This window comes from Brassica oleracea, chromosome C6 (genome assembly GCF_000695525.1).
Source record: "Brassica oleracea var. oleracea cultivar TO1000 chromosome C6, BOL, whole genome shotgun sequence".
NCBI lineage: Eukaryota > Viridiplantae > Streptophyta > Magnoliopsida > Brassicales > Brassicaceae > Brassica > Brassica oleracea.
In genome coordinates this window covers 29656236-29666957 of record NC_027753.1, presented here as the reverse complement: position 1 = coordinate 29666957, position 10722 = coordinate 29656236, and the positions used below count along the sequence as shown (strand labels likewise).

Here is a 10722-nt window from a genome sequence, read left to right as displayed (position 1 = left end):
GAAGCTACGCTTACAACAATAATTACATGCGCACTTCTAACTTGGATAACAACCTTCTTCATATTATAGTCTTGATTGTAACTTGATCCTTGATCTCAAACTAACTGTAACTATACCTGTGGGAGTTGGTGGTTCCTCATTCAGTGATTTACTTTTAACTGATTTCCTTGATAAATTTATGGAGAAGAAACCAAAGCAAAACACTTGGCATAGTGGCTCCCAAATCGAACCTTCCAAGAAGGATGACTACCTTAACGGTGTCCTTGCTTTCACACGTACCAGTGGGGACTGTGAACTGAAGACTGCTGACTCCTTTCACTGCCCTCCTCTTCACCTCTGATCTCAGACCAAAGATTCAACATATTACTCTAACAAAGGATGTTGAGCTCTTGATTTTGGCATGTGATGGTATATGGGATTTGTTTTCAAGCCAGAATTCAGTAAGGTAAGGCAAGAACTGAGGAGGCCGCAAGGGAGAATGTTCACTCGGGTTGCACAGTACAAGCCTCTCATGTTTATTAAAGCCTTACTTTTCATTAAAAAAAACCCCCGAAGGCAGTACAAGCCAAGGAAAATCCCCCAAAATTTTATGATAAGCAGAAGTAATGTCTATTGTGGCTGCAGGAAATATATGTAGTGAAAGGAAATATAAAAGCATCTTCTATGAATCAAAGTAACCAGTGATACATTAACACTGAAATCATGGATACTGGTCAAAGAAGTGTATAGACTTTTGCCACTAGCTAAAATTTGGCAAAATAAAAAAAATTGTACATGAAAGTCAAGCCTATTCTAATGATTTTTCTTTTGCATTCGCCTATTCTAATGATTTTTTTGTAGATTTATTCAAACTCAAGCCTATTCTAATGATTTTTCTTTTGCATTCGCCTATTCTAATGATTTTTTTGTAGATTTATTCAAACTCAAGCCTATTCTAATGATTTTTCTTTTGCATTCGCCTATTCTAATGATTTTTTTGTAGATTTATTCAAACTCAAGCCTATTCTAATGATTTTTCTTTTGCATTCGCCTATTCTAATGATTTTTTTGTAGATTTATTCAAACTCAAGCCTATTCTAATGATTTTATATATATAAAGAGGACATTCAAATCTAAAGGGATGTCTCAAATCATCTCGGCAATTTCCTATAAAAAACTCAGAACTCTCTAAAACGTCTTTCAGTGACTTAAATACTCTTGTTACGTAAGACCATGATTAACCCAGGGTTCGTGGAGTTATTAGCAGAAATTAAGAAACTGTTTCTTAACTTTTAACTAAAAAAACTAAGAACCGGTTCTTAAAATCTTTATTTAAGAATTGGTTCTTAGTTTTTCTAGCTAAAAGTTAAGAAACAGATTCTTAACTTCCGCTAAGAACCTCATCCTAAGAATTCCGGGTTAGTCATACTTTTAATAAACTACGATTTGGCTTGATTGCTCTCCAGATGGTATATATGTAAGTTGTAACCTTTAACTGGATTTAGCTATAACATAAAACAATTATATTCATTCGCCGAAGTCCGTTCTTAATACAAAAAAAATTCTTGTCTTAAATCAATATCATGCTCTTATCAGTTAGGTCGATTTCAAATTTAACAAATACTATAGAGACTATGTATGCTCACAATCAGATGAAATGAAAGTATGTAAAAAAAAATTATAAAAGAAAAAGAAATTTGTAAATGAGTTTGTTCATTTATCTCGTTGCTTTTAGAGAAAATAACACAAACGTTGTGTTGGTATTTAAAGTCATAAACGGCATCTTGAAAGCCAAAGTCAAGTTTATATCTTCCTTCTTTGATTTTTTTTTTGTCAACTTCCTTCTTTGATTTAGATCTCAAAACTTTTCAAAATCGTCGGCTTTGATCAAATAGATAACTAAATGAAAGTATGTATTTAAATATAATATTATTCTTTAATTATTTAGAATTTTAGTCAAATGCTATTACATTTAGTTAGTAAGTTTTTTTTTCATTTTATAGTTATTACAGCAACTTGAATAAGATATAGTAGTATATAAGACATTACGATCATTTCAATTATTTTTGCAAAACATTTTATATTGCCATTTATCGTTTCCCCTATTCAGATTATTTCTTTACTTATTTATATTGTGTCACCAAATATTATATTTTTGAACAAGAAGAAGTAACAAAATCCAAAAAGTATCTTGATCTTTTATGTACTCCTTCCATTTTTTTAAAAAGCGTTATTTTAAGTAATAACGTATGTATCTTTTAAATTCAATGCATATGTTCCAACAACAATAACCAATTTGCTTCATGTAGATTATTTACAATCTAATTAAGTAATAAAAGTGATGTTATAAAAAAAACGTTATTTTAATATTTTCACATAGAACTAAAGAATGATTAAAATACATTTATGTTTTTATTAATTATATTTATTTAAAAAAATAGTGTTTCAAATAGTGGAATCATTTAAAAAATCAATGCAGTTTGTAATTAATATTAAACTAAAATGAATATAATTTACGTTAAATTTTTAAAATGATATTTTTTGTAACAAAAAAATATTAAAATAACATTTAGAAGAAAAAAAACAGAAAAAATATTATTAAAATTAAATATTTTGGTTTTACTCTATTTTAAAGTAAAAACAAAGCAACGAGTAAAGTCATGACTCTATTTTTGGAGTTATTCTTTTTGTTTTATTATGAAAATAAAAATTCATTACAACTAGAAAACATTTTCTTTTAGCAATTGAGGATGACGGACATGATGCGATTCTTTTGTTGTTATATTTTTCTTACACATAGCTCCAAACTTAAAAGAAAGAAAAAATTGATCAGTGTTGTAATAATATTACGAGTTTAAACCGAAATAAGTAAATAAACATAAGTGTTGCTAATCAAGCTAGCATAATCCTACTGTCTCAAATCATTATTGTCACGATCGGCGTTTGGAAAATTTTTGACTATATAAATGTATGTTAATATAAATATATAGCAATATGATTCTTGTGAAAAAGCTTTTATTTTAGGAATATGATAATATTATTTTATCTTTTGACTATATAGATGTATGCTAATATAAATATATATTCGTGAATAAAATGTGTCATATTTTTGTAAAAAAGAAATAAATGTATTAGCAATATGATTTTTGTAATAAAAATTATGCTTTATATTAAAATGGACCGCTATATTATATATGTAGAGACGAACAATAAATGCTTAGCATTTATATTCTTACTCCCTCCGTTCCCGAAAGTAAGATTTTCTAGAATTTTTACGTTTATTAAGAATATAGTAAATGTTTATTATTTAATTTAGTATTTATTTTTAATATATTTTCTCATAACTATCCACCAATAAAATTCAATCAATTCAAATATTCACAATTAATTTTTCTCAAAAATATACAAAAGTACCTTAAAAATATAGAAAATAAAATATATTTTTGTGGAACAAGAATAAACTCTAGAAAATCTTACTCCGAAAACGGAGGAAGTATAATTTAGTGGTCCATTTTACTATTAGAATTTTAGTCATGTAATAAAGTTTTGAAGGTTAGCCCAAGCAATTTGTTGATTTGTTTCTTATTTCCTTCTATTTTAGATTATATTAAAATTATGGTTCAGCCTACGCTTAAATTTAGTATTGAGGCAAAATGCTTTCCGCAAAATGCTCATCTTTATAGTTTGGCAATCTTTTTCGATGCTTCAGCCAATTCAGTATTCGGACTCCAAATACTAACTAAACATGTGACCAAGTGATGCACGCTAAATACCAAACGTGGAAATAAAATAATTATCTAGATATTTGGAGGTTTTTAGTCGGATTATCGATTTTCTAATCTGTATTATTTCCTCTCATATGAATATTCAGTTTATGCATATTTAAAACCTATATTTTATTCGGATATTAGGTAGTATTCAATATTCATTAGATAAATAATAATAAATTTATAAAATAAAAAATAAAATTTAATATAAAATAAAAATATTTTATCATAAATTTTTTTTTTTAAACTCTAATAACTATATAATAAATTTAATAAATAAAAAAATTATAAACTTACACTTAAGTGTATATATATATATCGGAGCCAAAACCAGGCCTGAAAACATTTATGTGAAATATTTGTATGGAACATCCACTTTTGTTGGGCTCTTATTAAAAGAAATATATATATTTGGTTTAAATGCATATACATTACTATAATTAGTGTTATATTCATAAGTAAATTACCAAAAACTATAAATAAATAAATAAATATATATATATATATATATATATATATAAAGTAAAATATAAAATATAAATCTTTATTATGACTTAAATATAAAAAAAATTGATAATAAAAGGTTATTGTGTTATTAAATATATGTTTGATTTTTAACGAAAATAAATAATTTAAACTATTTTTTAGAAAATCAATAAATATATATTTAAAATTGTAAATAATATAATTTATATTTATTTTGAATAGGATACCAAAAGGCCGGTTCTAATCAAAACATAAATACATTTTTAAAATAATATTAATATTTGTTTTCCTAAAATAACATATCGAATTAGATTAAATTTATACATTTTTCATTTTAATTGAATTTCAATGATTAATAATACTAGCGAGTAGAGGTGGACACGAATGGAATATTTAATTTTTTATTATTTGTGATTTACAATAGAAACTATTTAAAGTGATATTCAATAAATTAATAAACACTATAAAATACTAAATGTTTTCGTTTTTGAATTGGACTGGTTCAAAATATGAAACAAATCGATAAAATATTAAAATAACCATTGTTAATCATTGACGCGGTTAATGAAACACCGCCTTTTAGACGCGGACACTTGTAAATTTCACAAGACTTGAATTAGTAACGTGTCTGTTTACGTGGACAGTCTAGGAGGGAACCAAACCCAACTTTATATATAAAGATTTCAAATTTGATTTCAAAGAAACAACTATAGGTTTTGTTTAAAGAATTTAACGAACAACAGAAATTTAAAAGATTATATATATTTTTAGTTTGCTTGTCTCAAGTTTGCTTGTCTCAATAAGCGAATAGAAATTTAAAACTTTAAATTTGATTCTGACAACACAATTGTTCGGATGGGACCGGTAAAGCCACTTGAATTAGATTTGCATTTCTTACTCTTGTTCAGTTCTCTTTTTCTTTTCTTTTGATCAACTCTTGTTCAGTTCTCTAGTTCTTTGATAGTAGGGTCTGCGTCTTTTAATAACTTAACAGACAAATTTAAAGACAAAACAACAAAATAGTATATCATTATCAGTAGTCCCACTAGAAATTTAATAACTAATGAAAGAAAGAAATATAAATATAGTAGCTAAAACAAATAAAAGAGAAACCCAGTAATAAAAAGGAATAATTCCATAAAATATTCAAATTTTTTTCTTCATCATATTTGGTCTTTACTTTTTCATTTTTACCCAACTTCTTGCTTGTTTCCCTATTCTACCCCTATGAACTTCTACATGAACAGTTCTGACTGCAGTAACGTGTAATAGTTAGCAGCTTCATCTTCAAGCTCCCAAAGCCCATTACCAAAACCATCATCTATTAAACTAAACTCATCAATGTAATCTTGATTAGTTTCATTCTTAATCATCTCATAATGACTCCCGCCAAAGTCAGTGTTAGGTATCCCTAGTTCGTCGTCGGAAGCTTCAAGAAGATGCTTCATCACTTTCTCCTTCTCGCCTTCATACTCGTCTTCCTTTGAATCACACGAAGAAGAGGAGGAGGAGCAAGCCGAAGAAGAGAGAGCAGGATTCGCAAAAACGGCAGCGTTTTCCTCTTCCGTAGAGATCTCTTGCTGAAGTGAGGTGATTAGGGAAGCTAAATCATGTTCTGCTTCATTTTTTGCTTCTTCATCATATAAGAGACATTGTACTTGATTGTACACGGTAGAAGATGAAGAAGGCTTTTGTCTTTTTGTATCTTCTTGAAGCATGGTATCTTGTTCATATTCTTCTCTTTGGCGTTTCAATGGCGATGATGCTGCTTTTTCTGCCATTGTTTGGAAAGAAGAGAGATTACGATGTAGATAGGTTTCTTTAGCGTTTTAAATCATAAGAGAGAGAGAATATCGTGTGGTATGATGAGAGAGAGGAGGAGACTAAAAATGTTTATATAGAGAAAGGGTGTGGTCAAAAGGGTTTTTTTATTTAACAAAATAATGACGTGAATTAATGTTAAACATAAAATTTATTAAGAAATAATCTGTTGGTGCGTGCATGTCAGGAGAGAGACATGTGTTAGCTTTTTCATATTTCGCATCACACCGAGAAAAAATTTAAATGGATGGTCTACAGCTACTTTTATCATCTGGTCACCTGGTCACCTGGTCACCTGGTCACCTGGTCACCTGGTCACCTGGTCAAGAAATGTTTTAATGCATGGTCTAAATGCATCTGGTCTACATTTTTATGTTTATATTCATTACTAAAAGTATACGTTTTTATGAAAAAAAAAATGCTATATAGAATTAATTTTTCGATCTGAATTCATGTATAGTGTTAAGAATTCTATTTTAAGTGAAGCTGTCCTAGATATCCAAAACTAGACCTCATCATTTGAGTACCCACTAAGATTCGAATGGATATTTTAGATTTTAATTCTAATTTATATCATACCAAAATTCCATTTTAATAAATTTGGATGTACTGATCGGATTTGAATATAACACATTAGATTTATATAAGTTTTGTATTACATCATAGAACCCATAAAATAATCATATATCATTCAGATTCGGGTTATATCGGATCGGTTCGGATAACCCGAAGTAAAATCTCGAATTTGTAAGCAAAACATAAAAATATATACTTATTTATATAGAATTGAGTATTTAAAGTAATTATATAAATTTTAAATATTTATTTTTAGATATCATATCAAATAAATATAAAATTGAATATCTGAAGTATATATTTATGTTTCAAATACATATATTGCATATTAATTGGGATATTTAGGTCGGTTTCTTCGGATATTATTTCGGATTTTTCGGATTTTTTGGATCCGTTCAGGTTTGGTAAATAGTACTTTACAAAATTCAGTCGAGTATATCTTACATTTCATGCTGGGTACAAAACGGTTTTTCAGTTTGAGTTCGGTTCGGAATTTGGATTACGGATTTTATGTCCAAGACTACCTAAAACCACCTAAATATCTCCATTATTACCAAGTTAATCATAAGAAACTCCACGGAAAATAAATATTTATAGTCATTTAATAGGTCATATGGCCGTAGAGCTGGAAATTTTAATCATTGCCCGCGGACCCCGCCCCGTTTGACCCGCCGCGGGACGGATGCGGGTCGAACCATTTGAAATTTTTAAATCGTGGGTGCGGATGCGGGTCGAGATTATTTTGAGCGGGGCGGGTGCGGGTCAGCCGAATTTGAATCGCGGGTACCCGCCAACCCGCAAATTAAAAAAAAAAAACATTTTTGAAAAAAAAACATTTTTTCGTAAAATATATAAAAAACAATAAATATTTGTATAATTTTAATTATAAATATATTTTTTTAATAGTATTTTTTAAAAATAACTATTATATAAATAAAAAATAATTATTTTTAATTAAAATAATTATTATATAATTAGAAAATAATCATTTTTAATTAAAATAATTATTTTTAATATAATTAATATTACCCGCGGGTTTGCGGGTTACCCGCGGGTTTTGGCGAGGCGGGTGCGGATATAAAAGTTTTTGTTTGCGGGTTATGCGGATCGAGTTTTTGAATCGAAAAAATGATTCGATCCGCGGCGGGGCGGGGCGGGGCGGGTTGATTTGCGAACCCAGCACAGCACTATATGGCCGACTAACAATAGCGAAAAGTAGATTTACGAATTAATTTTTACGAGTTAAATATAAATGTAAATATACAGATAACAATCTCCGACTAATTACATTAAATCATCCATAAACATCCGCTTAGCACCGAATATTCTCTGTAATGAAGTCTTACTTGATCTCTGCCACCTCAATCAGATTTGTTTGTGTATATGATTATCGGCGAAGAAAATATATATACACTTGTCATAAACGTGAAGAATGAATGTCAAGAATACTCGCACCGTACGTATATTATATAGAGTCTGCGTCGTCACTATGCACGCACAGTGAATCCTATTTTTTAACTTTTATATAAATCGATCATTTCGATTGATTGTAATACACCAACTCTCATTATTCTTATAACACATTCTCTCTTATTATCAGTGTTATCTTCTTCCTGCGGATATAAAATTTTGCCTTTATTTAAATTTCTCTATACTATAAAATTATAAGTTGTTTTATAACACGTTATCAGCACGATCACTCTGCGATTCAGTAAAATTTATATGTATCATATTTACTCTGCTATAAAGGCCGGTATACCGCCTATATTATTATTAATAATTTTATAGTGGCTGTTTTAATTATTATTATTTATCTATATTAACGCGGACGGTATGTCGCCTCGTTAATAAACCTTGATTGCTAATTACACTATAATTATTGGTTTGGGTGTGTCGCCGCTTAATTGATTTAATGTTATAATTTTTATATCACCATAATATGTAAGCTTGGGCATTTTAATCTGGACCCGAAGACCCGAACCGGAACCGACCCAAAAATACCCGACCCGAAACCGGACCGAAAATTTACAAGTACCTTTTGGGTCTAAATTTTTTTACCCGAAAGAACCGGAACCGAAAAGGAATACCAGACCCGAAAGGAACCGGCCCGAACCCGACTCGAAGACCCGAACGCCCAGACCTAATAATATGATTGATATTTGTTTGTTTATTATATTATGGTTATTATATAAATTTTTGGTCACTTTTATCAAAAATTATGAAATTTACGGAATTTGGTTGACTGAATATTACAATATTTTCATATTGATTTTCGGTTCATACGATTTAATCCCAACGGTAATAAAGAAAAAATTTCAAAATTTTTACCCTTTTCAAACGGCTATGTACAGTGTTTTTCATCTATAAATACACTCATACTTCACTCATTTACTTCATCCAAAACATTTCATCTTCTCTCAATATTTTCAAATCGCTCCATTCCGGTTTTTCAGTGCAAGAAAGATGATTCGCATATTTTTGGTATTATGTGCAATTTTTATTTTTGCTTCTATGTACGGTCTTTTTATTGGAGAATTTGCTCCTGAAGAATTTACGCTTAATGCCGGTTTACTTTTCTATGCATTGTTTCTCCTTGTAATTGTGTGTATTATTAATATAAATGGTTCGTTTTAAAATTACGAAATTATAATAAAATATATTATTTTGTGTTTTAGAAATACAAATGGCAAACATCGAGAAACTCCAGTTCCCGGCTCTGAAAATAACTGGCAAAAATTACGTCGGATGAGTCACAAACTTGAAACCATATCTGGTAATGAAAAAGATAACCGAAACAATTGTAATCGGTATCAAATCACCACCCGAGCATATAGCCGAAGCGATAATCTTCCTGAATAAGCATTTAGATGAAAATCTAACGCACGACTATGCAAGCATATAAGACCCAGCTGAACTGTGGCAAGCTTTAAAAGAAAGGTTCGATAACCAGAGACAAGTCAACCTCCCTCACGCTCTAGAGGAGTGGAAAAATCTGAGGTTCCAAGATTTTCAAAAAGTTGAGGATTACAATTCCGCGGTCCTGAGGATAGTTTCACTCCTAAAGTATTGTGGTAACACTGTCTCTGAGGCAGAAATGATGAATACAACATACAATACTTTCCACAAACAGCTTCACTTCTTGCCCGAAATTTACAGAAAATGCAGGTACACGAGATTTTCTGAGTTGATGGTTGCGCTCATGTTGGCTGAAAAGAACAATGAGCTCCTGATAAAAAACCACAATTCCCGACCTACGAGAGCCAAAGCATTTCCTGAAGTGAATGCTACGGCGATAGAAAATTCGGAAAGGAGAAACCAGACCAACCGAGGTCATGGTCACCGTTTCAACAACAAACGTGGAAAAATTTACAATCCCAAATGGAAGGGATCTAACAAGTGGGTTAGATCCGGACAAGTTACTAGGGGTAAAGAAACTCAAGAAGATATCACCCAGAAGCGTGAGACAGTGTGTTACAGATGTGGCTGTAAAGGACATTGGTCCCGTACCTGTCGTACTCCTCCACATCTCTGTAAGTTATATCAAGAGTCCACGACAGGCAAAGCTAAAGAAGTGAACCTCACTGAAAACTTTGAAGGGACATCGTACCTCGATGCCTCCGACTTCGCAAATGAGTTGGACTAGATTACTCCTGAAGAGAGCCGAAATGCTGAATAGTTTTCAATATTGTCATGTATAATTATTACATTTCCTGTTTTAAACAAATAATGATGTTTTAACATCACCTTAATGTATAATTATTGTGTGTTTCCTTATATAATTATTATATGAATGAATTTTATGTCTTCTTTTGTTAATATTTATGACAATTTCTGAAATGGATCAAAATGCTAATGGAGCAAAATCCAAGAAACGGATTCGTGAAATATGCATACGATATAGTGGAACAACACACACTATTCTGAGACAAAAGAGATATTTCTCCGATATAAAACCGACAAGAATTGTCGTCAATACGATATCAGGTCATGCAGACGTTATTGAAGGAACTGGTAAAGCAAACTTTACGTTGCCGAATGGAACAAAATTTTCCATAAATAATGCTCTATATTCACTGAGTCCTAAAAGGAATTT

The 10722-nt window shown here is 30.3% G+C and overlaps 1 protein-coding gene across 1 annotated transcript; it reads right to left on the bottom strand.

Annotated features, from left to right (window-relative positions):
• Nucleotides 1-5252: 5252 nt before the first annotated feature.
• LOC106298832 lies at nucleotides 5253-6133 on the bottom strand. The gene has a single exon (XM_013734969.1). It carries the CDS (start codon nucleotides 6011-6013, stop codon nucleotides 5468-5470), a length of 546 nt encoding a protein of 181 aa, XP_013590423.1. The 5' UTR covers nucleotides 6014-6133; the 3' UTR covers nucleotides 5253-5467.
• Between the last annotated feature and the right edge of the window lie 4589 nt (nucleotides 6134-10722).

Bases quoted from the DNA above. Each gene is read 5' to 3' on its own strand.
- LOC106298832 (XM_013734969.1), bottom strand. From the start codon at position 6,013: ATGGCAGAAAAAGCAGCATCATCGCCATTGAAACGCCAAAGAGAAGAA.